Source organism: Ictalurus punctatus, chromosome 20 (genome assembly GCF_001660625.3).
Source record: "Ictalurus punctatus breed USDA103 chromosome 20, Coco_2.0, whole genome shotgun sequence".
Classification (NCBI taxonomy): domain Eukaryota; kingdom Metazoa; phylum Chordata; class Actinopteri; order Siluriformes; family Ictaluridae; genus Ictalurus; species Ictalurus punctatus.
The window spans coordinates 833,298-861,160 of record NC_030435.2 but is presented as its reverse complement, the minus strand read 5'-3'; the positions used below and the strand labels follow the sequence as shown (position 1 = coordinate 861,160).

General features: G+C 40.4%; 1 protein-coding gene across 4 annotated transcripts; it reads right to left on the bottom strand.

Moving 5' to 3' along the window:
- Positions 1-1,429: 1,429 nt before the first annotated feature.
- On the bottom strand, positions 1,430-13,062 carry cnpy1 (canopy FGF signaling regulator 1). Of its 4 annotated transcripts, XM_017494958.3 has the most exons (7): positions 12,874-13,062; positions 12,743-12,796; positions 11,000-11,099; positions 9,515-9,630; positions 5,744-5,953; positions 4,655-4,751; positions 1,430-1,656 (listed from the first exon to the last, which is right to left on the bottom strand). In XM_017494958.3, the coding sequence occupies exons 3-7, from the start codon at positions 11,088-11,090 to the stop codon at positions 1,616-1,618; spliced, it is 555 nt and encodes a 184-aa protein (XP_017350447.1). In that variant the 5' UTR covers positions 11,091-11,099; positions 12,743-12,796; positions 12,874-13,062; the 3' UTR covers positions 1,430-1,615.
- Between the last annotated feature and the right edge of the window lie 14,801 nt (positions 13,063-27,863).

Genomic DNA, 27,863 nt, shown 5'->3' with positions numbered 1-27,863 from the left:
AACCCTGTAATAGTTCTTCATAGAACCAGAAAAACATTTATCCCCAAACCCAGTGTGTAATAAATGAAAGCGTGTGTGTGCTGCTGTTCGAGTAAATACCGAGCGATGGGGTGGTGTGAGTCGGGAGAGGGTCTGTTACTAGCACTACCGCGTTTTATTCCACTTACACCGCAGCGATTTGCCACGAACGGACAGTTTGTTTTACCCGTTACGTTTAATGTTATGAAACGAGTTAGAGTCTGTTCTCACTTACGTTATAGCAGCTATAATCACTCGTTCCCTCACCTCAAAACATAACCCTTACATAAACATCTCCCGTGCGGAGCGTCCGCCGTACACGTCCGCGTGAATGAGCTGTTACTATAGAAACCATAACCTATTAGAACTTGCATTAATATAAACTTACGCTACTGTCGGAGCCGCTGTTATAGAGAATTAAATCAACACCTTTTGACCCAATCACAATCCGGCATTCAAGAGAAGCATTTTATAATGCTAATTAACATTCACCACTTCGTTTGCTTAAAACGCTGATACAGTGAGACTACTGATTGCTCAGTTCTCAGATTAGTGCAGTGATAATAAATGATAATACTTAAAATTCAGAGGCCACACCTCCTTCACCGAGACTGACAGAGGCCACACCTCCTTTACTGTGACTGACGAGGCCACACCTCCTGTACTGACATTGATAGAGGCCACACCTCTTGTACTGAGTTTGACACAGAGGCCACACCTCCTTCACCGAGACTGACAGAGGCCACACCTCCTGTACTGATACTGACAAAGAGGCCAAGAGGAACAAAATTTTACACAAAAACTGATGAAATAGCCCATGGAAGCTAAGACCCCATAACACTCCCTTAAAGAAGCGTTGAGGAAGCATGTTTTCTAAGAGTGTACAGGAAGTGTTATTAGAGGAAGTGTGTGGCTCAGACTGTCCATCATTGCTGATTATTCCGTTCTTAGTATCTAGAACCTGTCAGGAGTTTAACATTTCACTTCTTGGTACCGTGTTACAAAAAGGGGTTCTTGAAGAGTTCTTTAAGGGTTTGCTGGATAAATAAAAGGTTCTTCTCCTGCTAAAACGCCTCATTTCCTGTTCTTTTTGTGGCAACAATAACAACCCGCATTGAGAACATTATCCTGGAACTAGATTAGAAAAATGACACTATTAGAACGTCAGTGTTCTCCGTGCTGTTTTCGATGAAAAATGATCAGAAAATGACGGTCTTCTCTCAAAATAAGGTCCTGAAAGCTTGAGAATAAAAGCTGATCGACTGCACCGCGACACGTGCGCTGACCGTATCGCCACGTGACCGTCATGACGTCACCGCACTGTGTACCGCAGCGTGTTGTGTAACTGCACACGACTAACTACAGCGATCAGAATGAGGGAGGAAAAAAGAAAAAACGAAGAAAGTCAGGCTTCGTTTAAAACACTTATTATTCTTTATGAAAATACTATTACAACTCAACGTCGTAGATCCACGCAAAAACACTTTACACTGGTCTGTGCTTGTTGTATTTCATCATCTGGTCCGTCGTCGTGGTTCTGTTCGGCGCCTGGTCCGGCTCGGAGCGGTCGGGGTGTTCGGTCAGCGGCGGTGTTAAATCACAGCTCAGTGCGCTGGAACACGGAGCTCTTACAGAGACCTGAGCGAAACAACACACACACACACACACACACACACACACACACACACACACACACAGTGTTAACTGCAACACCATCTACACACACTGCAAGAGCTTTGGACTGAGGAGAGAGAGGAGCAGTAATGTGTGTGTGTGTGTGTGTGTGTGTGTGTTACACGTTTCCCCAAATCGCATTTCCTGAGACATTGAAATTCTACAAACTTCTAAATCCACCGAACAGAAATAAAACTAGAAATAACACGACATGTTAAACTAAACGTAAAACTGATATACTCCGACAGGTTTCCTCATTTAAATGAAATGTAGTTATATTTCTTTAAAACCAAAAATTCACTTGTTATTTCACTTTTATAAGTTGTATACATTTATTCTGATTTATTGTATATATATATATATATATATATATATTTCTATCGACGTTACACACCAAGTGTAAGCAGCAATATGAAGTGGCGGGAAGTAATATTTGGGAATTTCCCCGACGGCACTGTTTAGATTATTAAACTTTTTGTGACGAATAATATCATTTTATATAATGACATCACTTCCTGCAAAAAAAAACCCCAAAACACTGTATACGCAACAAAAAAACGGCCCTCAATAGTTTTGTGTTCATTGTAAATTGTTGTTTTCTTAAATGCTCACGTCCCGAGACAAAAACGTAACGATAAATACGTGTCTTTTAGATCATTTGTCGGTTTTCGCTAACGTGAACAACAAATAAAACCCCAACGATAATGCATGCGAGTTCACACCGCACTAAAAACCACACTCGAATGATGCAGATTTACATCAACACATCCTGAAACGTCCCAGTGGTTCACCTTCAGATAAACGACGCAGGATATTTGTAAAATATTACTACTACTACTACTACTACTACTACTACTACTACTACTAATAATAATAATAATTCTCGCTTCCACCTGCTTTCTATCGTTTAAAATAAAACCGGACCACTGACACTGGCGCAGTTCAGCACCCGAATAAAACCAGAGAAATATAATCCACACATATTTTCTCAGAGGATTCTTATTACAGAATTTGTCCTCAGATACAAAAACGTGACCTGGTTTTACGCATTGATTATTAAATCAGAAATACAGGACGTGATGGAATCAGAAACGGACAAAGCGATGATCGAATATTCACAGGTCTCATGTTGAATTATATTTCGGCACTTTGTGGGAGGTTCTCTCAGTCCCTCGGTCACAGACTGAAACTCAAGCGCATGTTAAAATGGATCGTTTGTTTGAATAATCAGGTTCTAAAAGAGGGTTTTTTTTAGTGTTTTGGGTTTTAGAGACGTGTTTAAAACGTGTGGCTGGAGTTCTGGGTCACTTTATTGGAAATAAATCCCATGAGGCATCGTGTGTATCCGGCGAGCGGGGTGTGTATCGCGTCATGAAGGCGCAGGATAAAAACGAATTACGCTCGCATGCACATCATGTGACGAACCGTACGTTTATGACTGTTGGTTTGTTTATTTTTCATATAAACGTGTTATATAATCATACACAACAGGGAGATTCCCATCCGAGAAATCTTACAGGGTAAATATTTTAGTACTTTGAAATTTTTGTTGTCGATTCAGACGACAGAAACTGATTAAAAATAAATAAATAAATAAATAAATAAAATTCATTAATCTTTAAATAACACAAAAACATTTTCCTCGTTTAACTCCAGGAAAGTCATCATACATCGCCGTCTGAAATAAACGCTGTGGTAATGACGAAAATCCCACGATGACGCATATATGAAGTGTCACGTGACTTTAAAAAAAAAAAAAAAAAAAAAAAAAAAAAAAAAAAAAATCCTGTGTCTCCGGTAAACTGCGCTTTGCTGGTTGCGAACACAACGCGAAACGAACGTTTCCGTATGAAACGATGCGTATTCTATAAGTTACACACCTGAGAGGTATTTTTGGGAGTATTTTGTACAATATTTCCCAAAGGTTGCGAGTTTGTTTAGCAAAGTTCTACAATCTGCTGCTGATGTGATTAAAAACAAAAAGTTGTGATTAAGCCTCGTCCTCGCCGTGTCTTCTCCACGTGTTTGCGTGGACTGAAATAATCACTCAGGAGTATAAACGAGTTTAATAACCACTCCAGAACCATGAGAATGGCGGTCTGAGGTTCGACTTTAAAGGCGATGTGGATTTGTAGCCTTGACGTGACGTATCTCTGCGTGTACACGTGATCACGGCTGCGGTCGGTGGAAGCGGAAATGAAACACAACACATTACTGGCCGTTCATTTCTTTCTCCACTTAAACGCACACGTGATGATGTAATCGATCATCAGAAAAAATTTAGAGGCGGGATAAAGGCATCGTTCTTTGTTTTTTTTTTGTTTTTGTTTTTTGATGATGGGAGAATTTTGTAAGATTTTTAAAGATATTAAACTAACAGAAAAACTTTAACGAAGCGTTCAGACGTCATGAAGATCGGGTCACGTTTACGGAAATCAACGTAAAAGAAAGAAAGAAAGAAAAAAAAAGGTAAACAATATTAATACAGTGAGCTTCCGGAAAGCGCCACTTCCACTTGTGTTTTTTTTTCTTCTGGACTCGTCGTATGATATTCTTTAAATGTTTAAACGAACGCAGTATTTTAGTCTCGTCTTTTTATTCTTTTTTTTTTAAAAAGTCCATTTTTATTTCTTTGTGCTAAATTTTAAAAAGTGAAAAACTTTCACGGTTTAATGTACATTACAGTTGTATGCAAAAATGTCGAAAAAAATTATATATAAATAATAAATTTAAAAAAATCAGACACACACACACACACACACACACGGTGGAGTCTTCATAAAACGTGACTAAATGTTATGATGTCATGATATAAAAGTGAACACAGTGCATCCGAGAGCATTAATAACTACTACTACTAAAAATCAGATCCAGCCTGTGCGTTCAAGGGTGGAGGCGGTGTGTGTGTGTGTGTGTGTGTGTGTGTGTGTGTGTGTGTGTGTGTGTGTGTGTGTGTGTGTACCTGACACTTCGCCACACAACTTCTGGGCCACGCGCTCGTCTTCCCGTGCGAACAGAGCGATGATGTCGTCCTCCAGCTCCTCCACGATGGTTTCACACTGAAACACACGTCTGATTTCACTACACAGCAAAAACGCACAGCTTAAAAAAAAAAAACACAAAAACAAAACCCTGAACATTCCAAACAGCGTGCGAGGACGAGCGGGCGGCCATCTTTAACACTCCAACGGACACGGGGCTGCCATCTTGGAAAGCTCGTAAGGCGAAAGGAACGGTTTCTTTAGAATGAGTTATGAGAACGGGGCAGTCTGTGGGAGACGAAGTTTTACTCGACTAGAAACCACACACACAATTTGGAACTTTCAAAAAGATCCATGTGCCGTTTTAAACTGAACAGAGAGAATTTTACAGACTTTGCATCACTGCGGGTTCACTAGTAAGAGAAATTCCCTTCAGTCACGTTTACACCTGCAGTGCATCATCCAGAACACGCCGCGGATCAAACAAAGCCTCTCACAAAACCCCTGTATCTGATGCCATTTGAAATAAAAAAAAAATCATCCCTGACGTCACTGTAAAAGCTAATAACGTGTTCACCCCCACACACACACACACACTTTCCCCACTTAAACCCAAACCGAGCTCTCACTCCTTTTAAATAAAAATGATTTCTTCATGATATTTCTATCATGCCTAAAAATATGAATCATTCTGAATCAACAGAAACGGATTTAATACGTTAGAATGTAGAAAAACAACAAAAAAAGCACAAGTACAAACAAAAATGACATCTCTGGAATAAAAGTAAAAAGTAACAGTGCATGTTTTACTACAGAGGTGAATTTGGTTATGACACACACGTATTTATTTAGATCTTGAGAAGGAAAAGGTGTCCAAACGATTCAGCAACTCTAATTAGATAAAAATAAAAATAGCTAAAACGCACAAATGTTTTTTTTTAAATTAAAAATATAGAAAAAACAAAACAAAACAAACAAAAAAAAAACAACAACAACAAAAAAAAAAACACACAGTTGCTCTACAACTTAAGGAAAAAGGAAAAGGGGGAAAAAAGTTCATGAATACTTACAGCGAACTTTAAGGAATCTGAACCTTCAGGTCCGGAGAATTGAAAATTTTTGAAATCTGGAAAGTTCCCGCCGTCGCTGCTCCTCGGTGCGAATCTCCTGTAGCTCTGTTGTTTCGTGTCGGGCTCCTCGTACAGCGCGTAATCGCTCATGTTATTACAAACTCCGTCCAACAGCTCGGACAGGTGAGACTCGGAGCGAGCCAGAGGAACCTACAAACCAGAAAACTTACATTTTTCACTACAAATGCAAATAACTACTCAATAAATAAAACAATAGAAGGGCAGGAGGGTCACGTCGATGACCTTTTCCTTCCGCTCTTATTGAACAGAGCGGAGAAACGCGTCCGCGGTGCGACCGCTCTGACTTTTAACCTGCGTCCCGAAAAAAGTTAGGAGAACAAAACAAAACAAAACAAAAAAAAATGAGGCAGTGGCGTCTAGACAGGTCAAGGTGCAGCGCTGCTCCCGCCCTCGGGGCCTCCCTCCGGAAGGGCGCAGGGGAAGGGGGCAGGAGAAGAGAATGGAGCGCTGCCCGGGGGGTAAGCGGCGGGGAGGGGCGGTTGTCAACAGCAGCCAAGTGCAGGGTAAACAGCGCTCTCTCTCCTCCACCCTCGGCTGATCAAAGCAGGAAGTTTCTCCCTGTCATCCCGCTGAAAAAGGGGAGCAGGGGTGAGGAGGCATGGAGAGTAGAGTAAGGGGGTATTAGAAGAAGAAGAAGGAGAAGAAGAAGAAGAAGGGCGGGGGGTATTTAGTGGCAGGTTGCGGATGAGCTGCATTTTTTTCCAGCATGTAGATATGACCCCGGCTGCCCCCTTTCACACACAGTGTGGACCCTTCCGGTCCCATTACATTATAGAGGTGCTTTTTTTTGGCCTTCAACACACCCCATCCCTCTATCCACATCAACCCCCCCCCCCCCCACCCCCCCCACCCCCCCCACCAACCTCCTCTTCTTCTCCTCCGAGGATCCGCGACACAAAGAAGCTTCCGTGGCTCACCGCCATCTGGTCACAAAATAAGACAAAAGGTCCCGGGGAAGAAGGACAGCGACCCGTGCGCTCATCCCTCCCGGTTTTAATTAAAAAAAAAAACAACAGTCACAGAGAGAGAGAGAGAGAGAGAGAGAGAGAGAGAGAGAGAGAGAGAGAGAGAGAGAGACAGAGAGATAAGAGAGGATACAATCGACTTGGAGCATGAATTAAGGAATGGCTGGCTCCAGTCGCTCCACAGGAACAGGAAGATGATAAAAAAAAAAAAGCCACAAAGGCCACATTGTGTTCGGGGATATTACTGTGGAAAATGAAACAAAGTGAGGACGGAGTTTGGCGTGAGAATAAATCAGATGAAACATCCCGGGTTATTATGCACCAAACGCAACTCATTAAAGTGGTCGGAATTTCAGAGCTTCGAGCGCTGGTGCTAGCTGGAGCTCGTCATCGTGAAAATGGTGGGGAATTTAATTCGCGGCCGTAACAGTCGGAGGGGTTTGAATAGGGCCTGTCAATAAAGAATTTCTGCTGGGATAAAGGAGTGTGTGCGCGCGCGCGCGGGTGTGTGTGTGTGTGTGTGTGTGTGTGTGAAAGGCTTCTCGAGGATGCCATCCTTCACCGATTTCGCCTCAATGGAAGAGCAACCGACATCCGAAGTGTTGAAATTTAGAAAATTTTATCAAAAAAAGGGAAAAAAAAAACAACGATGTCCAATTTAACAATTTCCCTCAAAGATGATCAGAGATCGGACCTGAATTTGGACCAGACATTGCGGCTATATAACATACATAATAAAACAGATTAGACATTGAGACGCATCAGATTATGAACAGCATAAGAACTAACGCTACATCCACTCTAGCGAGCGACGGGCGACCGTGCGTGTTCTACGAACGTCTGCGACCCGAAGCCACGATTTCAGAGACGTCGACGTGAGATTTGTTCCATCCTGTGTGAATTGGGAAGGACGCTGTAAAGCGACAAACAGAAACCATCGTCTTGAGCGGTTCCTCGGACCGATCCCACCGCGCACGTGGCCCGACGTTTCTCCAGTTCCCCGCTCGCAACTTTACTTCCTGCCTGCAGTTAGGACTGATCTACTGCCTCATGCTCAAGAATGGCAGAAAAACTCATAAGCGTGGTCTCAGCTTATTTTCAGTTTCTCGTTAAACGTGTATAGAGACGTTACGAAGAATAAAAGTCGGAAGGAAGTCGTTTACGTCTCTGGTGAGCGTACGTACAGTAGCTAGTACAGTCAGCTTGCTTTGCTAATCTAATCTGAGGACGACGCCGGCGCAAACCCGAGCACGTAACGTCAATCACTGATGTGTTATTTAATTTGTGTTTATTTCTAGTTAACATTAGAAGCTATACATAGCTACTAAAGTTTCTTCAGGCCACGCCCACAAGTAACAAACGGGTGGCGTGTCACCTGCTAGCGTGACCGTAGGGTAACAGTGCGATTCTCGGTCGGAAAAATAAAAACAATTTAAGTGTATAGAAATTATTCGGTTAAATTTGTAAAGGTTCTGTTACAGAATTTAATTTTTGTGTGTGTGTGTGTGTGTGTGTGTGTGTGTGTGTGTGTGTGTGTGTGTGTACGAAGTTGCAGAATGACGTAAACCGTTATGTTATGACGCGTAACCGTTACTGAGGAGTTTACGGCTATAAATAAATAAGTAATAATAACGTAAAGCAATGCGATGTGATGATAAAAAGAATTCCTGGATTGTTTCCCCACGTCAACAAGCTGGTTTCCCTTCACGGTTAGAGAGAGGGGGAAAGGCAGGCCTGAGTAAACACTTGTTATTCATCCGTGGCTACGATCAAAAGGAGATTAACCCCGAATCAATAGGCGAGCCGGCCACCTAATGACGCTCCCTGGACAGCCGGGGTCAGGGCTTTGAGTTCATTGGGTCTGACCTTTAAATACTGACACCATGGTTAAAGAGGAAACAGTTAAAACTGCCCTTTATACGTCAGCAAGCGTTACGAGCCTCTGGATCTATAAAGGGCACACGGGGGGTAGAGGAGCGGTACGAGGAGCGGTACGGCTCAAAATAAAAACAAAAAGAAGACACTGCTGATGAAATGACTCGGCTGCGATTCCAAATCCGAGACGGATCAAGTGTGCACGAGTTGCAAATGTTATTACCGGAAAATCAAAAACATTTCACTAGGTGATATTTTTAAGAAATCAAAACAAATTTTCACTTCATTCGAAAAAAAAAAAAAACATTTAAAAAAAAATCCCACTAAGTAAATAACTATGTTGAAAACAAAAAAACCTATAAAAACTGAGCTGATACTTTTATTCAACATCTACACAGATGATTTAACTACACTTACATTACGTAACGGACGGACCAAAAAAGGAGGGAAAATTAAAGATTAAAATAAAAGACTCGGTACAAATTTCAAACTCTTGCGATTTTAAAGAATTACAATTTTTTTTTTAAAGATTGAAAGTAGCTGCGTTTAATCAAGAGTCTGTAACAAAAATGGAACTGTAAAAAAAATACACGTAAAAAGAAATGAAATGATAGTGAGATCACTGAAATATCACGATATTAATGTCAGATCATATTGCTCAACCTAGTAATTACTCATTTTTTGGTTTGCTATAACTTTTTAAGGAGGTTCCCCCCCCCCCCCCCCCCCCCTCAGGTTGTGGGAAAGTGTGTGTGTGTGTGTGTGTGTGTGTGTGTGTGTGTGTGTGTGCGTGCGAGTGAGAGAGAGAGAGAAAGGTATATACACTGATTTAATAGTGTTTAAAGTTTACCTTTTTATCAGTGAGACTTCCATCAGGATTCAGCCTGAAGCCTCCAACGTGGACGGTCTTCTTGGGGTCAATCTGGCTAATGGAGTATTTCAGCTCCTCAGCGATCGCCATGCAGGCTGAAGGACACGCGGCGTCGTTACAGGCTAATTCACTTATTCACTGTACATTAGCGATGTTTACGTAGAGCGCATTCGTTCTAAAAGTCCTCAATAGAAGTGAGGTGTGGACAGCGTGATTAGGGACGCGAGTGTGATAACGTTGCACTGACAGGCTGCTCAGCTGTAGGAGATGTCTGACAGAAACACTTACACACAACAGATCCATCATTACCATTATTCACATTTTAATTTCTCCGAAGCATAAGAGAAGTCGAATGAATTCCGCGTCAATGTTTTTTGTTTTTGTAAGAACAATAATTACTCAAAGGTCTCAAATTTCACTTAAACCGAGAACATACTGAAGTGAGAGTTTAAGTTCGTTAAAATCCCTTGCCGAGTGAAGGGTGATGATGTTTTTAATGGATTTAAACTCTTACTTAAGCGTCTTACGTGACGTGAACAAACATCTAGGGTGAAAATATACGATCTGGGACCCAGCATTGGTGTTTGGGACGAAGCCTGGATTTCCCTTTTGTTGGTCAGAAGAATCAGTTACAAGGTCAAAAGGTCATCAAAACACACTTTTAGCACTCTCTTAACCGTCCCGAGTAAATAAATACTAAACCCAAAACTAAAACAGACGTTTAGCTCCATGTTGGGAAACGTACAGTGTTTACAGGTTAACACATGTATGTACTTTTATAAAGTGGTAGAATACAGCAGCGTCGAATGTTATGAAAGGGTTGTGTCCTGACTTCGGGGTGGAGTTTAGTTGTGCTTAGTCATGCTCGATCATCCCCATGGGAACTGCCAGGCCTGGGCGCCTCTTAAAAACAGGATTTAACTGATTCGAGCTGATTCGCTGGAGAGTTTATCGCACGGAGACCATCACTCTCTCATCACTCCTCATCAACGCTTCAAGGAAAATAATCAGTGATGGAGTTAGTGATGGGGTTAGCACCCCAAAGTGGATTATTTTCCTATAACAGCATGTCCTGAACTGGTTTATTTCTCTTACACCACAGCAAATCACCAACAACTCAAATAAAACCAGCATTTAATAAGTCACACGTCATACTTTTAAATTTTTTTATATTAGTTATTGATTCAGGTTCTTATTCGTTATACGCTGCACAGGTTCCTGTGAACGAGCCGTTACTATAGAAACGATAACGTATTAGAAAGGGCGCATCTATTATAAATAAGCAGGTGTGATTTGCAGCTGCGCTACCGTCAGAGTTGTTGTTCGAGAAAACTAAGCAACACCTTCTGACCAATCACAATACGGGATAGTACGCGACGCAAACGATTGTGACGGCAGGATTTTCAGAGTGAGCACACGTTCAGCTGCACGTCCTCGCTGTAGAACTGTGAAGTCTGAACTCACCTGAGCAGTAGAGCACTTCGTCTCTCTTCCCCTCTGTGCTTTTAGGCACGACCGCCATCAGTGCGAACACAAAGCCGATCCAGTGCACCATACCGAACTCCTGCAGAGGGACAGGAGAGGAACGTGATGCAAGGGAAACAGAAGCTGAAAACGCACGGTGTACTTTACATCCGTTTAACAGGGGTAGCGTATTGGGTTCATATAAACACCCAGGTACTGGACAGCACAGATGAACTGTATAGTTTAAATATTATTTTAAAAAGTTTCAGGAAGAAAACTAGGAACGTTTAATCCTAATCCCCAGTGTCAGCGCTTTGTAAGAGTCAGAGGTAAAGCTGTTTTCCGAGGAGTTTACGCTTCTGTGCCGTCTCTCTGTGACATGACGAGCTGCGTTTTTTCCTCTTTTATTTTATGTATAAGAAGAATAAAACACTCCAGTGCGTGCGGTCATAGGAAAACAATCAACTTCAGGGTGGTAGCAGTGACTCCGCTTCATCACACCATCCCGTCACGGATTGTTTTCCTAGAACAGCACGACACACGCTGGTTTATTACACACTAAACAAACCAGAAGTGACATCAAGAAACGAAAATACTAAGCTCTCATGTAATAATTGATTATTATTTCATTGTTAATTAAATACACCTGTTTATTCCATTCAAATAAATCCACGTCAATTAGGAGAAAGTGTTGCTGCATGTTCCTAAATGTTGATAACTTCCTGAGCTGCTGTTCATGTTTGTGTAACGCTGCCCTGCGCGACGTGTCCAGCCGAACGCGCTCGTCATACTGGGATTAAAAAGCCAAGAACTGATCCGCCATACACCACCAGGCTGTTGTACACACTCCCGTCCCGTACTACGCCTCACGATAATGACCATCTTTGGCTACGACCTGCATTTAGACACTGATTAACTACATTTATTTGTCCAGCTGTACAGGGTTTCAGAAGTACTGGCACCCCGGGTTGATGACCGTTCACAGAAACATGCAGGTCAATGTGTTCACATGTCATGCTTTATTGGAACCTTTTAAACAGCGTGTAGGTTGTGTTCATGAGCTGACGAGTTGTCAGGTGTGTTACAGGAGTGGTACCGAAATACACAAACGCACTAGAATGTGCAGACAGGCAAGACTGGGGGGGGGGCGGTTTAGTTTGGACCAGCTGTTTGTGTCCCAAAAAAAAAAAAAAGTGCAAAAAAAAAAAGTATGCATTTCGATCCCTAAGTATCAATGTACAAATATTACAGTATATTTACAACATTTACATTTTTTTTTTTTTTTTTTTACATATTCTAATAATGCTCCTACTGCAGGTGCACGTGATATTATTAATTATTATGACACAGTGTTGCCCAACAAAGACAAAACTTTAGTAAGCATTAAATATCATTGTATATCATCCAAAATATCCAAATATATAGCTACACAATAATCATGTAGTTTTGCTGTTTTGTTTGGTGTCACCTTACCTGTCTGGTATAGAAGACTTTAACAAAAGACAAAACTGACTGATTTATTTCAATAAAAATATCATGCCAATTTAAATGCAATGCTAATACATTTATAGGCGTTAGATTAATAGATTATATAATCCAGGTAGCAACCATGCTTCATAGTGCTGCGTTCCTATTACAGGTGCACCTGGTCTTAATCAGACTTCAGAAGCAATTATAATAAACCCGAGTCAGAGAGTATACTTCAGAAAACGTGTAAAATCCGGAGACAGTGCAAATATTCACCTGGAGCACAGTAGTCACGTGGTGTTGCTGTGCTGTCAGCTTACCTGTCTGCTACTGTAGTGCACAAAAACACAGCAGGTGAGCGAGCAAAAACTTTTCCCTGTTATAAAAGTAAGCGATTTAAATACGACCTTAAACACACTGCGAGCTTGTAAAAACAAAGCTGGTGAACAGAAAGTGTCCGTGTTTTCTCTCTCTCCGTGCTCCTAAAACAAGATTAGCAGGTTCTCTGAACAAAAAGGTAGAATTATGTTACGTGCCGGTCTGTGGCGCTGCCACGACCGACAAGCATGCTGACAAAGGCGGTGATTGACACGTCTACCAGCCAATAGCGTCACTTCTCTGAGACAGCTGAACAATGAAAGCGAACGCTGCAGAAGCATTAAGTACCCGGATGGTTTAGGAACCGGATAGTAAAGCAATTCGGTTTGGTTTTGTACGGCAATCTATGGACTACCTGCAAAACGATTCTTTTTAAGGATTCGACTCATTCAGTTCGGTACACTGAAAGGATTCGAATCCTTCAATCAGTGATTCGTTCCCGTTCTTTTGTAAAATTAGAGTTAATTGCAGATTTGATTGGCTCATTTATTACAAAAAAAGGCTTGTATAATACTACTAATAATTATTATAATTTTTAAAATCAATTTGTTTATAGGCAAATCTGAGTTTATGACTTACTTCACCGTGTGTGTGTGTGTGTATATATATATATATATATATATATATATATATATATATATATATATATATATATATATATATATATATATATATATATAAAAAATTAAGGTGATTAGTCTTACAAGCCAGACCTCTAGCTTTACTATAGACTCTGAAAAGTTTGTTCAATAAATGTGGCTTCGACCCACCTTCTTTTACCAGAAGAGGAAAGTTGACCGACATGTCACATGACCAATCATCATTTCACGTAGCTATTCTACATTCTGCGAACTTCTTTTAATCCAGTTACTGTGATTTATTTATTTATTTTTGCCTTGATGGAAACCAGTGTACAGAAGTGATGAGAGCCAATCAGATTTCAGTATTCTGAAGGTCAGTTCAGAAAAATCTCAGACGCTGACACACGTGATATTGACATAAACAGAACATTATGGTTACAATGGAAAGGGTGGTGAGTTCAACCATTTTTTGTCCACGTTCTCAGACCACACAGAGATACAGTTATTAAGCTCCAAATCAATCATGATAAGAATTTAGCTGCATATCCTCATGAGGATCGCCAGCCAGCACAGCGACTAATGCACATGGTCCAGTTTTGCCAGACTTTACCCGACTGTGAACAGTTTTGGCTAAAGCTGTGAATCTGATGCCACCTGCCCCCTGCAATTAAACCATATGGATGAGGCAGAGGCTGGTCTTCCAGAGCCAATCATTTTGGCACCATACATTTTGGCATGTGGAATAAAGATTAGATCTGATATCAAAGAGTCCAATGCAACGTTGGTATTCTATTTGTTCATTTAGCATCACACACCCAGCAAAATTCAATTTAAATGTAATTAATCCCTAACTGAAATTTAAATCGAAGGTTTAAATATTATAAGGTAAATCTCTTTAAGTTCAAAGATTGAATTATGTATTAAATGCAAATTCCTGATTATTTAGATTCAATCCAGGTTATAGATTAATCTTTTGGTGCAATCCTAAATCTAAGTCTTTGAGTCTGGGTAGGTGGTGAATTAGACGCATCATGATTTATTTGATATATAACCAAGCTAAAGACTCTTAGAAAGCAAAGGCGTGATCCATCAGACAGAGAGGTTTATTAAAGTGGAGCCTGTGTTTTTCTGATTTTGTTACAGTGGTGAAAACAAAACACCATTATCAAAAAGTTATTACACACAAATATTAACTGCAATATAGCGAATGGATTCTATTTCATAAATGAAAGTCTCTAGGTCCATTAAATAGCCAAAATATTACTATTTAACTATTACTATTATTTAAATTACTTACAAATAATTTGTCATATAAATCTGTACTGAATAGCTCATTGCAGAACTGACAGTAAAGACTTCCAGCCTATGTACATGCATTTGCAAGACTTTTAGACTAAATGCATCAGAAGTGCTGCATAAACGTTTTATTAAATGAAACATTGCACACAAATTCCTACAAAAAGGTCCACAGTCTCAGTTTACTCACTTATCCAGCTAATTATTTCTTTTCCTGAACAGTCTCCTTTAAAAACAAGAATAAAGTAGTACTGAGAGATATCGGGTGCTTATTAACGCACTCAAAGTATATGGCGACCTGCGCGTGCCCAGACCAGCGCTGGGTTAATTAGCTAATCAGCTAACAAGCTAGCTAATGATCTTCAGCTTCTGTTTGCTAATTAGTGTCTGACACCAAACAACGACTTCTGGCTAGTGATATGTCAGTACTTAAAGATAAAGTAGATAAATAAGTAACTGAAATTTTCAAGATTATGAGTATCTTTGCACACGCCCCCCACCCCGTCTTTAAGCTAGCTAGCTGGCCAATACTTCACTGCCTTTACTAGCAGTACTAGTGTGACCGGTCCGCCCCGCCTAGCCCGGCTACACTGCGTGGTGTTCTGGTGCACAATAGACACTGGCGTATCTTGTTAAACTCAGGTTTATTCATCCCGCAGACAAGCTCCACATCTATTTAGAGATCAAAGAGAGCAAAACGTCGTCATACAGGATTTATCTTCACAACACACCTCTCAGTCAAACTCAACTTGAGACTAACTCAAAACATGTTAATAAAATACAAAAAGATACAAATAAATGTAATTACATTGTGTTCTATGACATACAACTAACTAGATTATTAACAATCGAGCCTTTCCTCAGGAATGTTCAGTCACATTTTGGGGGGGGGGGGGGGGGGGGGGGGAGTTAAGTAGACATCATGTCCAGATGTGCTCGATCCAGATCCTGTGATCAAGAGGCTGGAGCTCCAGACGCACATTCGACTCCGCCGGCAGTTCGACCTCGGCAGCTGCACTCTGAGGAAGCGGTCAGACAGTAATCAGCAGCAGGGGCTCGGGCAGCGGAAGGCGGAGGACAGAGAGGCGGATCTGGAGGCTCAGATCGAGAAGCTTACGCTGGACAATCAGCAGGTGAACTCCTGGACAAGTCTGATGAAGTCTTCACTCGGGCCACAGTTGTGTTAAACACAGCACAAGCAGTAAGACTAACCTGCCGCAGGCCAAACTGAGCCGAATGCTTCAGGAGAAACAGCCGCTGGCCAAGATGGGAGCGGAGAGAGTGAAGGTGGAGAAGACCCTTGAGCAGAAGACGGAGGTGGAAGACCAACCTGTGATGAGCTGATTTTTGTGTTGTTTGTTAAATAATAAAAGTTTCTGCATTAAACAACCAAAAAAGAAAACACATTCAATGAAGGAAAGGAAAACACAAGCACCCACAGCAATCATGAAACAGGTCCTATACCACAACAACCTCATACAGTGACCTTGACTAAAATAACACACACTTACTGAACATGGTAAGGGGAGTACAAAACACACCCCTATTTAGAGTTCAGAGAGAGCAAAACGTCGTCATACAGGATTTATCTTCACAGTAAACCTAACATGAGAAAATAACGTCAGCGTGTACCTCGATAAGAAGATAAAATGGCGACGCTAGCGCGCGCACACACGAGGAAAATTTTCACAAACTCATTGTACAAGTAAAATACACAGCAGAAACGACACAGTCCGTCTATCCTAACAATACTATACATGATTAAACAGGGTTGTGCACTTGAAACGACTTTTAAAGCTTAAAATTCAAACTTTATAATCGCGCTGGATTAACTACACAGCTCTCTCAGTCAAACTCAGCGCCGACTGACGATAAAACCGGAAATGACGCGGTACATCCGCTACCAATTAACAAACAGCGCTTTAACACAAATAAAGTACTCCCAACACCAAGAACAGCTATCAACAAATAAACACCAAACGATTATTATTTTTTTCCCCCTGGCTACATTTGATAGCGAATATATTTTTAATATAATAAATAAATATGACGTTAAATGTGTCACGCAGGAATGAAAGTTCCTGGCTAGCTTGCTAACTAACTGTGCAGAAAGTAGCTAATATCAGTGTATTAAGACTGTAGAAGTCTTTTAGCTGTTTGTAGTAAACTGTATTTTAGATATATTTTATTATAAGGCGTTAATGTAGATTCATAGGCTCTGTATGAACAGTATTTTGTGTGTTACAGATGATTAATCTCTCAGGAAGGTTTGGAGGACACCTGAGGAAAACATGGCCAGGTAAATGTAGTGCTTTATACAGTTAAAACTCTTTTTCTCTTCATTAAAAGAGGTTCGGTTTGTTTATTGCTGTTCATTTGTGTGAAAATAAGCCGTGTTGATTTAAGATAATTACTGTTTGTCACTGAAAGGCTGTGTGTTTACATGGTTTAATTGGTTTGTATGCAACACTGCTGCTGCTAATCAGTGCACTTGTCTTTGATCTTTGGGACAAACTTTTTGTACTGAGTTTTTTTTTTAATCTAGTAAATTAATCCTTAACAGGACAGTTTGAAATAAGTTGATGCCATGACATTAGTTCAGTCCAATAGTATGCTTTTCACTCCATCATGGTGTCTGATTAGACCTCTGCATTAGTGATGAGTCAGGTTTGGATCTTCTCATTTGACTCAGTTCATCTATAAGTCTTGACTCAGATGGTGTTGATTAATTTTCTGTAACAGCATGGCTCTGATAGTAAAAGCTAATTCACACCACGGATGCTCCACATAAGCTAAGGCTAACGATAAACCGATTTAAAAAAAAAAAAAAAAGTTTAATTGTGACTTTATTTTTGTCAGGAGCTGTTTATGTAACATTTATGGAAGGAGTCTCCAGTGTCAGGACTTTATAACAGTCAGTAAGCTTCCCAACATGGGGAAAGTCTTCAGGACAGAGGAGTTTACACTTTGCGGTTTCTCTGTAACATGACAAACTGCGTTTCTCTCTCTTTTTTTTTTTTTTGGTCTTATTATCTTCAAAAGAGAAACATTTGAGGCTGGTGAGGGACCGACTGTTTATAGCTGCTGTAACATAAGTGAGAACAGGAACTAACTTGTTTGGCAGGGTTCCACAACATTACATGCAAATAAGGAAAACTACTTGAATTGGTGAAATTGCAGTTGAACGATATATAGTTCTGCACGCGCTTTCACAGAGATATTTGTTGGTAAAAGTATGATGTCATTCATTAATAAAAAAAAGTCATTCTTGGCACAAGTGGAATAACACTTCTGGCTGTATTGTTGTATGAAAGTAATCCATAATGTATTACTTCTTACATGGAAATGTTGTGAGCACATGCCTTCATCTAATTAAAAAAAAAAAAAGAAAATCAGAATCTTGTTGCATATTTCAAGAGCCGTGCTAAATGACTATTATTTCTAATCTGATCAATTTGTCGGAGTCTCTTCTTTTACTTTTTATGATCTATTGACTCTTGGGATACTGAACTCGATCCTTTTGCATTGTCTCTGCTCTCTTTTTAAGTGATATCGAAGATGACATTCTTGACGATGACTCTCTGACAGCCCAGAATGTGAGTATTTCTTACAGCCACGCTCCCCGGGGGTTTATAAAAATAAATAAATAAATAAATAAAATCGAGCTGTCCGAGTGCACTGTACTTTGCGCTAGCAGCCAGCGGATGTCTGTATTACAGGATCATGTGTAATGTAACGTAGCAGCTGTGTGTGTTACGGTGGCAGGTTTAAGGTAAAGGTGTCAGATTCTGCCTCAGGACAGGTGACTGCTGCTTTCTTGGCAGGAGAAGCAGCTGCGTTTTCTTTCACGAGTAATGGTGTGTTGTGTCCTCAAGCAGAGACGCAGAGTGTGTTGGATAGACGAGAATGAGCTGTGAGTGAGACGCTGTTTCAGTTTTATGTCAGGGAACTGCCGGGCAGGTATGACAATGTTCTCTGAGTGAGATATCACCGCTGTAACGGAGCAGGACTGATGCTGTACAGACTGACCCCCTGCACCGATTCATAACTACATTAAGACTTGACTCGCAGCATTTTAGTCAATGTAAACAGGACTCGAGGTTTTTGTATCTACACCACCATTTCCCAACCTTTTTAAAGCATGTTACTAAACGCTAAAGACATCATGTCGTGTCATGCGTAGGTTTATATTTCACATAAATACACTAATAACTGCTGACTAATTTATTTAGTTTACTAAAAGAGGTTGCTCTGCATGCATCAGATATCCCAGAGTTCTCAGTTTTAATATGTATATGTATTTATAAAATGAATAAAAAACATGCACATGGGTTGAAAACTTTATTTAAAAATTGGTTGTTTTTCAGGACACTTGGGATGAAGAGCTGAACGATGACCTTTTGTGTAGCGACGAGGATGATCCAACCAGCAGGTAGAGGTGAACTTTTCTGCTCCGAAAGGTCGATCTCTAGAACGAACACCATGCAGTTTAAACACAACAACACAGAGTGTGGATTTGGTGGGTTTTTATTTATTTGTTTGTTTGTTTTGTTTATTTATTTATTTTTATTTTTACATATAAAGTCAGCTCTTCTTCTCTGACAACTTTCAATTAGGAGTCAATTAGGATCATGATTTAACTCTTAAATCCAATACTGGGCCAGCGTTTCAGTATCGGATCGATCCCAATGATGTTCTTCAGATTGTGTGTGTGTGTGTGTGTGTGTGTGTGTGTGTGTGTGTGTTCACAGTGGTGTGAGCTCACATCTGGAACATGGGGCCAAGGCTGAGGCCGTACATCTGGCTGAGGAAGCGAGAGAGCAGCCGGCAGATGACGAAGATGTTTTCGACGTCCAAATCAATGAACCTCTAGGTGATGCATTTCAAGTGAGTCTTCTCTCTCTCTCTCTCTCTCTCTCTCTCTCTCTCTCTGTCTCTCTCTCTCTCTCTCTCTCTCAGATAACATTGGTTCCTTTTCAGTGTTTGTTTGTAAGCTGGAGCTTTGCCGTGGGTTCCCCTGGGAGGCTGCAGGCTCAGCGATGGCAGAAGAGGTGAAATTAGATCCATTATCGCTCTCTGCCAGTTTATTTGTCCTGACAAAGTTAGAGCTGACAGCTTGTTTGGTGGACGGTTCGAGCTCTGACCTTGAGGCTCGCGTCCCCACAGAAAAGCGCACGGCTTTGTGTTTTCCAGAGCGAGACTCCCTGCCAATTATCCAACCTGCGATAACGCCCGGGCTTCCGTCCAAATCTGATAGCGGCCTGTGTAGGTGAAAAAGATTATCGACCTTTTTAAAACCATATCTACGGGGTTTAAATATGATGGCTGTAATTGATGCTCTTCTCCTGTTGTTTTTCCGTCTAATTGATAAACCGGAGAACGAGATTATCCTTCGGTTGAGGGCGATAAGCAGCAGGTACGTGGAAGACGTTGGGCAGGGGGGAATAAAGACGTTTTCCAATTAAAGGCATGAAAAAAAGCCTGTTCTAATTAAAGCATTACAGTGTATCAAAAAAAGAAAGGGGGCGGATAAAAATGGTAGGATAAAAATAGATATAAACAAACAAATAAAAATAGATATGATGAAATAAAGGAAACATTAAAAAGGGGCAAAACAAGTGAATAAGGACAGACTTTCCAAACAAAAACACAGGAAAAATGTAATTCAGAAAAATAAACAAAGAAAAAATATATATGGAAGAAATGTGGAAAATTACAGGGAGAACGTTGATATAAATAAATAAATAAATAAATAAATAAATAAATAAATAAATAAATAAATAAATGAAAACTTAAGTGGAAAAAGAGGGAAATAAATAGACGTTTTCTAAAATAAAAAAGACACGGGGGACAGAAGAGTCTTTTCTAATTAAAGGGCTGTGTTACAGCGTATAGCAAAGAAAAAATGGGAATAAAAAATTCAGATGTTTTCCAAATAAAGAAACTGTAAAGAAGAAAATCTGTTCCTCTAGGCCTGTAGAGGCCTGTGCTACAGCATCTCAAAATAAAAGAACAGTGTTTATTTTTAAAAGGAGAGAAAGAAATAATAAAACATGGTGATGACATAAGCACAAATAATTTGTTTATGGTAGCTTCTCTTAATTAGCTACAAACAGAATACAACAGGTGTTTTTAATTCTACTACAAAATGAAGAACAAAGAATGTGCATCAGGTGTGTTTTGCTTTTTTATGTTTTTAATCAAATTATGAAGCCACTGTAAACTCCAGTTACGTATTATATCATAATTGTAGTACGCTGTCATATTGTGTGCAGGAAATTAGCTTGTTTTATTGTAAATAAAAAAGCCTAACAGTAGCTTCCTCATATACTGAACACATAATAACTGAAATCTGCTTCTGAGATGAATAAACATTCAATTTCAACAAATTTACCCTCAACTACAGACCACTGACTGCACCCTCTTTTCTGACTGACACGCCCCCAACTCGGAAACTCTGAGCTGAGAGTTTCACTCTCGTAATTACGACTTTGTGGTGGAGTTCACGTGCATTCAACTCGTAAATTCGATCTTTCCTACATGACTCGAACGCACCATCAGGCTCCGAGCTGGTTTATGAAGATGAATCCAGAGAAAGTGTTCAGAGGCCACGCCTCTTTCCCTGGACTTGAAGAAAAATGTTTACTGTGCTCAAAGCATACAAAAAGATGTGCTTTCGTTGCACTAAACGTCTTTTATTTAGACGTTTAGTCTTTTCCCAAAAAGTCATCAGCGGGGGCTACCGGACACTCGGCCAGGCCAAACACTCAGCCAGCTAAAACGGTGGAACATCTCTCTATTAATTATGATCATCTGTTGGCTGTGATGGAGCTCTCTATTGCCTGTCCAGCTCTCTCTCTCTCTCTCTCTCTCTCTCTCTCTCTCTCTCACACACACGCACACACACAAACGGTGCAGATGGCGCCTGATCTGATCTCCGATTTGCACGCTGGTGTTGATGTGGGCTCTGCGCCGAGCCTGTTAACTTCCATCTGTGTGTGTGTGTGTGTGTGTGTGTGTGTTGAAAGGAGGACACAAAACTGGGAGATAGAGTTGATGAGTGTAAACACAGGCCAGTCATTTCTCAAGTGGAAATGACACCATGTTGAAATTCTTTTAGACAAACTTTGCCAATTTGCCACTCAGACACACGTATTAATTTAATAATGTTATCACACACTCTTCAAAATATTGTTCAGTTTATTATTCAGTCGTCTGCAAAAAGTCACGGTTAAATGCAAATTAAAATATTGGCACAGACACACACACACGCACACAAAATGCACAGCTACGCAGAACAGCAGGAGGAGCATCATGAACAGATGACATGAAGTGTGTGAAGCTGAACAAACTGACTGTGATTATAAACCATCATAAGCAGTGTATGAAGCATGAAGAGACAAACACAGGGCTGTAAAATAGCATTAAACTCAACATGGCCACTCAATAGTATAAAAACAGTTGGGAGTTTTCTAATAATTGAGTAATATAATGTTCTATAATTCCCATTTTAATGAAAAAATGAACTAAAGTATAGATAATACTTGTATCGAATCGATTCCTTGACTTAAACCAATCATTGAATCTGTTCATTGATTTGAATGGGAATCAAATCAAATTTAATCATCTGAAGTCGTGGCGAAAGTTGAGTTTCTACTGAACCTTTCATTGAATCAACTCACTCATTGAATCTGTTCATTGAATTGAATAGAATTTTTTTTTTTTTTTAAATCAGTTGTGGTTAAAATTTTAGGTTCAACTGAATCGATTCATTGAATCGATTTGTAATCATATGGAATCTTCTTAAGTTTTGTCAGAATTTTAGCTTTCACTGATTGAAACAAATCAATTGTTGAATCTTTTAATTCAACTAAAAACAGTTAAAGAGCCAATCAAATTGAATTCTCAAGCTTACACTGAATTGATTCATTGAATTAAATGGAATCGATTACGTGAAGCTAGTATTTTCATGGTGAATAAAGACAATCCTAAAGATATTATGTAAAATACGCAAGCAATTCAATCATGCCGTTAAATCTTTTACTTATTTTTGTTAAAATGTCTTGTATGAGATATTGCAAGAGAGTTAGAATATGTTATTGATTATTGCTGATGTCATGTCAGCTAGTAATCGTTAATGATTTATGTTTTGATGTCTAACGGGAGGATCCGTCCGGACAGCAGGAGGATGGTGAACGCCGTAAAACTGAGACAGCAGACACCGTGATACGCTTGTACACCAGTGACGTCAGCAGGAATGCTGTAGAAGCTTGGGTAAGGTTCCTCATGCCCTCCAGGTTGTGCTAATTCCCCACAGCTTCTGTTCCGCACGGCTCGTTCTCATGGCAACGGCGAAATTGACATTTCAGTCAAAATTACAAATGCAATTTCATTTTTGTCAGGAGTCACGACCTTGTGTGACAGCTTATTCGGATGCTGATCAGAGGCTTCACCCGATGTCGAAATTAACATCGACACCTAGTGTGAAGGAGAATAATTGCTGATTCGCGGCCGATTGAGGAAGCGTGGCTTCTTCACGTGAATCACTGTATGCTGTTTGATGTGTATATCAGCGAGCCGTGAAGTCAGCAGCAGAAAAATGATTAAAAGCTTTTCTCTGTGTCCTGCTGCGGGTTTTCGACAAATTAAACTGCACATTTTATGACCTGTGATGTCATTCCTCACCCCATGAACGTCCAAATCGGTCTAAACTAAGCCTGCGGCATCAAAATCAACATGTGCTGGTTTATTTCTCTGCTTATTAAGAGGTTTATGTGACTTCTGGGCTTATTCAGACGCTAGCAGACACACTGCAGGGATGTAGTGTATATATAAAAATATTTTTTGTCTAAGAGAGAACATTTTATTCAGAGACTGTGTAAATTTTATGTCTGAATAGACGTTAATGTCTATATCAGGTGGTAGTGTTTTTATGTATATCAGTACTTTTATAAAAGCATAATTTTCCATATAAAAAAATGAAATGTGACTTATGAAGGGTGGAATGAATAAAACATGCACACTAGTTTCTATACTTCTGAAACAAAAACTGCACCCTTCGTTTTAACTTTGAGCTTCCGTTGAATTGATTCATTGAATCAAATCAGTCATTGAATCTATTAATTGAATCGAATTGTAATCAAATTGAATCGTAACAACTCTTGGCAAAATTTTGCTTCCATCCATCTATCACTTCCAATGAATATAATGTAATTATTGAATCTATACGTTGAATCAAATCAAACTGAATCATCTCAAGTCGTGACATAATGAGCACCCTTTCCCCCCACCTCACTATCATAGGTTATTTTGTGTAGATTCATGCCATAAACAAAACCAGCCTGTAAGACTACAAAGTGGGGATAAGTTCCAGGGGGGTAAATACTTATGCAACAGGTATGTCACTTCCAGTATTTCCATATTTACCATTTTATACAGGATCCAGAGATCTGTAAAGGCTTGAGTAGTTGAATTGAGTGTCACTGTATGAGCAGTGACGCACTGATGCTGTGTTCATGGAGCTGCAGTCAGAATAGTTGAATGGTTGAGTTATGAAGTTATAAGAGATGATCATGTCCAGGCTGAAAGCAGCCATATTGTACACTCTCAGCGTTTTGCTGTGTTCATCAGCACCGGGTCGTTTGATAGATGGTGCCACCTGCCTGCAGTGAGGCTCTGGGATTTATGCACTCGCAGCGCAACACCCAGAGCATCTCCTCGGGATAAAATTAAATATTCATGCTTTCAAAGCAGATGTTTGCCTGACCTGAAGTAGACCACCGTGACTATATTTTACCTCAGAATGCACGTGTGTGTGTGTATGTGTGTGGCTGTGTGTGTGTAAGTTTGCTCACTGATGCAGTATTGTGTGTATTCTGATTCCCACATGTTTTTGACTGACAGATGCGCAGCAGAGCCGAGTGACGGAGAAGGAGGTTCCTGCAGGAGAGGAACGTGGACGTAACTTCAGTACGCAGGTGATGAAGTAAAAACTTTTAAGTGTAATTGCTTGATTTATTCACATTCTACATTTAGTAGTCATATCCACTGGGGTTTCTGTGGAAGTATAAAAATAACTTTTTAAAAAACATTTTAGGACACCTTTATATGCAAGGAAATGTCTGTTCTGCTTTACGCTAACTAACAGACACATAGGACACACCTCCGTCATGTTAGCGTTGAGGCGCAGAGGCCACGCCTCCTTCACGGTAGCTTTGAGGCACAGAGACATTACATTACAGTTACATTTATTCATTTCGCGGACGCTTTTATCCAAAGCGACTTACAAATGAGAAAATACCAGCAAAGCGATATATCAAGCAGAGAACAATACAAGTAGTGCTACCGTACGAGATCCGTTACTTGAGTTCCAGAAGAAGCAAAGTGCGCGGAGTAGAGGTGTAAGTGCAAGAGTAAAAGGGATCTTGAGCCACGCTGAGTAGGAACTACTAAACGTCAGTCGTTGATTGATCGCAGATTGCGTGAGGGAACGTAAGCCTTCAGGAGAGAGTTGAGGTAGGGGGCGCTGTTCCAGACAAGGTCTTGTAGGTGAGCATCAAGGCCTTGAATTTGATGCGGGCAGCTACGGGAAGTCACGGTAACTTTGAGGCGTGGAGGCCACGCCTTCTTCACGGTAACTTTCAGGTGCAGAGGCCACGCCTCCTTCATGGTAACTTCTAGGCGCAGAGGCCACGCCTCCTTCATGGTAAATTGTAGGTGCGGAGGCCACGCCTCCTTCAGTAATTTCTAGGCACAGAAACCATGCATATTTCACTCTGTGAAATAGGTGCAAGGGCTCAGAAGCTCCGCCTCCTCCAGTGCAACTGATAGGCTCACTGGTACATTGGCCACGCCTCCTTCACTGTAACTTCCAGGCATCCAAGCATCTCCTTCACACTGTTCTGAATCAGTGCTATCATCATACAAATCCAGCTTCATGAACAGATTTATATTGATCAGAAATCCCAGGATTAGTTTTTTTTGTCTTTAATAAACTCCAGAAATAAAACCAGATGAATTCTTCTTCTTTTTTTTTTTCTTTTTAAACAAAGTGTTTTTGTAGAACTCCTGCTGTAATGTCATTGTGCGGTGTGTTTGCTCAGGAGAGTGTTTGCCATCCTCACTCTGTTCTTCTCCTTTAGCCGTGTTGATATTCGGATTATGCTGAATAACTTGGCGCTCGTCCACTCGGAGCCAATCATACGAAATTAGCTCGGTGTTTAGTTTGGGATTTAGCATATTGGCCTTTCGGTTCCTGAGCAGATGGCTGGAGACTGCAGATTACAGTGGGAATTAAACTCGGGCGAACGTGTGAGAAAAGGCTTTTAACAAGTGCAGAACAATCGAGTGAAAGAAGCAGACTGGGGGAAGGATGGAGGCGGTAGAGAAGCGCCGCATGATGGCGGAGATGAGTGTAATAACTCATTTTAGGAGTCGTGAGCTCATAAATATAACCTCCTAATTTATCGCCGTCTTACATTTTGTAAACATTGTGTTCAGTCTCCTGTACAGGCGTATCTATTTCCTGATGTTTATCAGCAGCTCGGCTGTGCGAGATTACTCAGTGGTGTGATTAAAAGAAAGGAGAAAACTCACAAACCGATATTATAATTACCATAAATGTTAGAGTTTGGTGATGTAGCTAAGATTGTATGTTATATCTTCAAAACTTGTGCTATAAGCGTATTTACACGACAGTATGCACTTCTGAATGGAAATGCACTGTCTACGTCTTTTGAGGTATTTCTCAAGCTCAGGTTTTCTAATTTATTGGCCTGTTAGCTGGACTGATTTTGTCATGATGATGAGTAATGAAGTGTAAGTTGGACCATATTTAAACTGGTTTTGCGTTGTAGGTCGAAACAGAGCTAGAAATTCCCGTCTGTTTTACGCGTTTCGCTGATTTTTTTTTCATAATCATTTGCATATGTTGATAAATACCAATCGTTTTGAACGATTAAAGAATGACACATCACACGTTTTATCCGTTTATAGTTACGTTTAATATCAGTTAATTATTTAACGCAAGTTGTGCTACTGAAAAACAACAAAGCGTAAACTCCTGTCTCGGAGATGTCAGAAAACTAATTCTTTTAAAAAATGTATTTAACGTTCATGGAAGGAGTCTCCAGTGTCAGCCGTGTGTCCCTGTGAATGAGCTGTTACTACAGAAATGATAATGTAATAATGAATTAGTGCATTCATACAAAGCTGTGATTCGCAGCCGCGCTTCTGTCCGAGCTGCTGTTATAGAAAACTAATCAACACCCCCTGACCAATCACAATCCAGAACTCAGCAGCCACGTTCAGTACACACAATGTTCAGTACACACAATGTTCAGTACACACAATGTTCAGTACACACAATCAGGATAAACTGTATAACTGATTATCAACGCATACCCAAGCTCAAAAACCTCCAAGTGATATTTTTTTAAAGCTTGGGCATATAAAATATATAAGTAAAATCAATCGGTTATGGCCTCGCTCTCTCTCTCTCTCTCTCTCTCTCTCTCTCTCTCTCTCTCTCTCTCTCTCTCTCTCTCTCTCTATGATTTCATGCCTAATCTGTGATCACACTACTAATGCACACGGACAGGCGGGGAAGCAGAACCGACCCCCGTTCTGTTACTGCTCGAGTCCTCACGTATGCTGTCCTGTCTGTTGACTCCGTGTGTTAATATAAATACGATGTATTTATAAAGATGTAAGCGTGTGTATTGATGACGGATCACTCACACGGAGTGGAGACGTACAGATAATATTCAGCGCGGTTTACAATATTATCACAGTACTACCTTACGGAGAAAATCATTCAGAGCGCGTGTTCTCTCGAGCGTTGTTCCGAACGGTGGAAGGAAAATATTTAATGCGTTGAAACGCCGGGATTTAAATCGACAGCATTTATATAGGGATCTAAACCCCTGACTTCTCCCAGAACGTATATATACGGCATGAGGAAGTATGGAAAATGAGGTTAGTTGATATCAGATCTGTTCATTTGTGCAGCGTGAACTGATTTAGCGCCGAGTTTCATTTGACCTTGAACCGTGATACGATATTACGGCGTGAACCTCGAGTGGGCGGCTAGCGCATCCAGCAGACAAGCCATGATGGTTTTTTTAAACTATTTCATGCGTGCC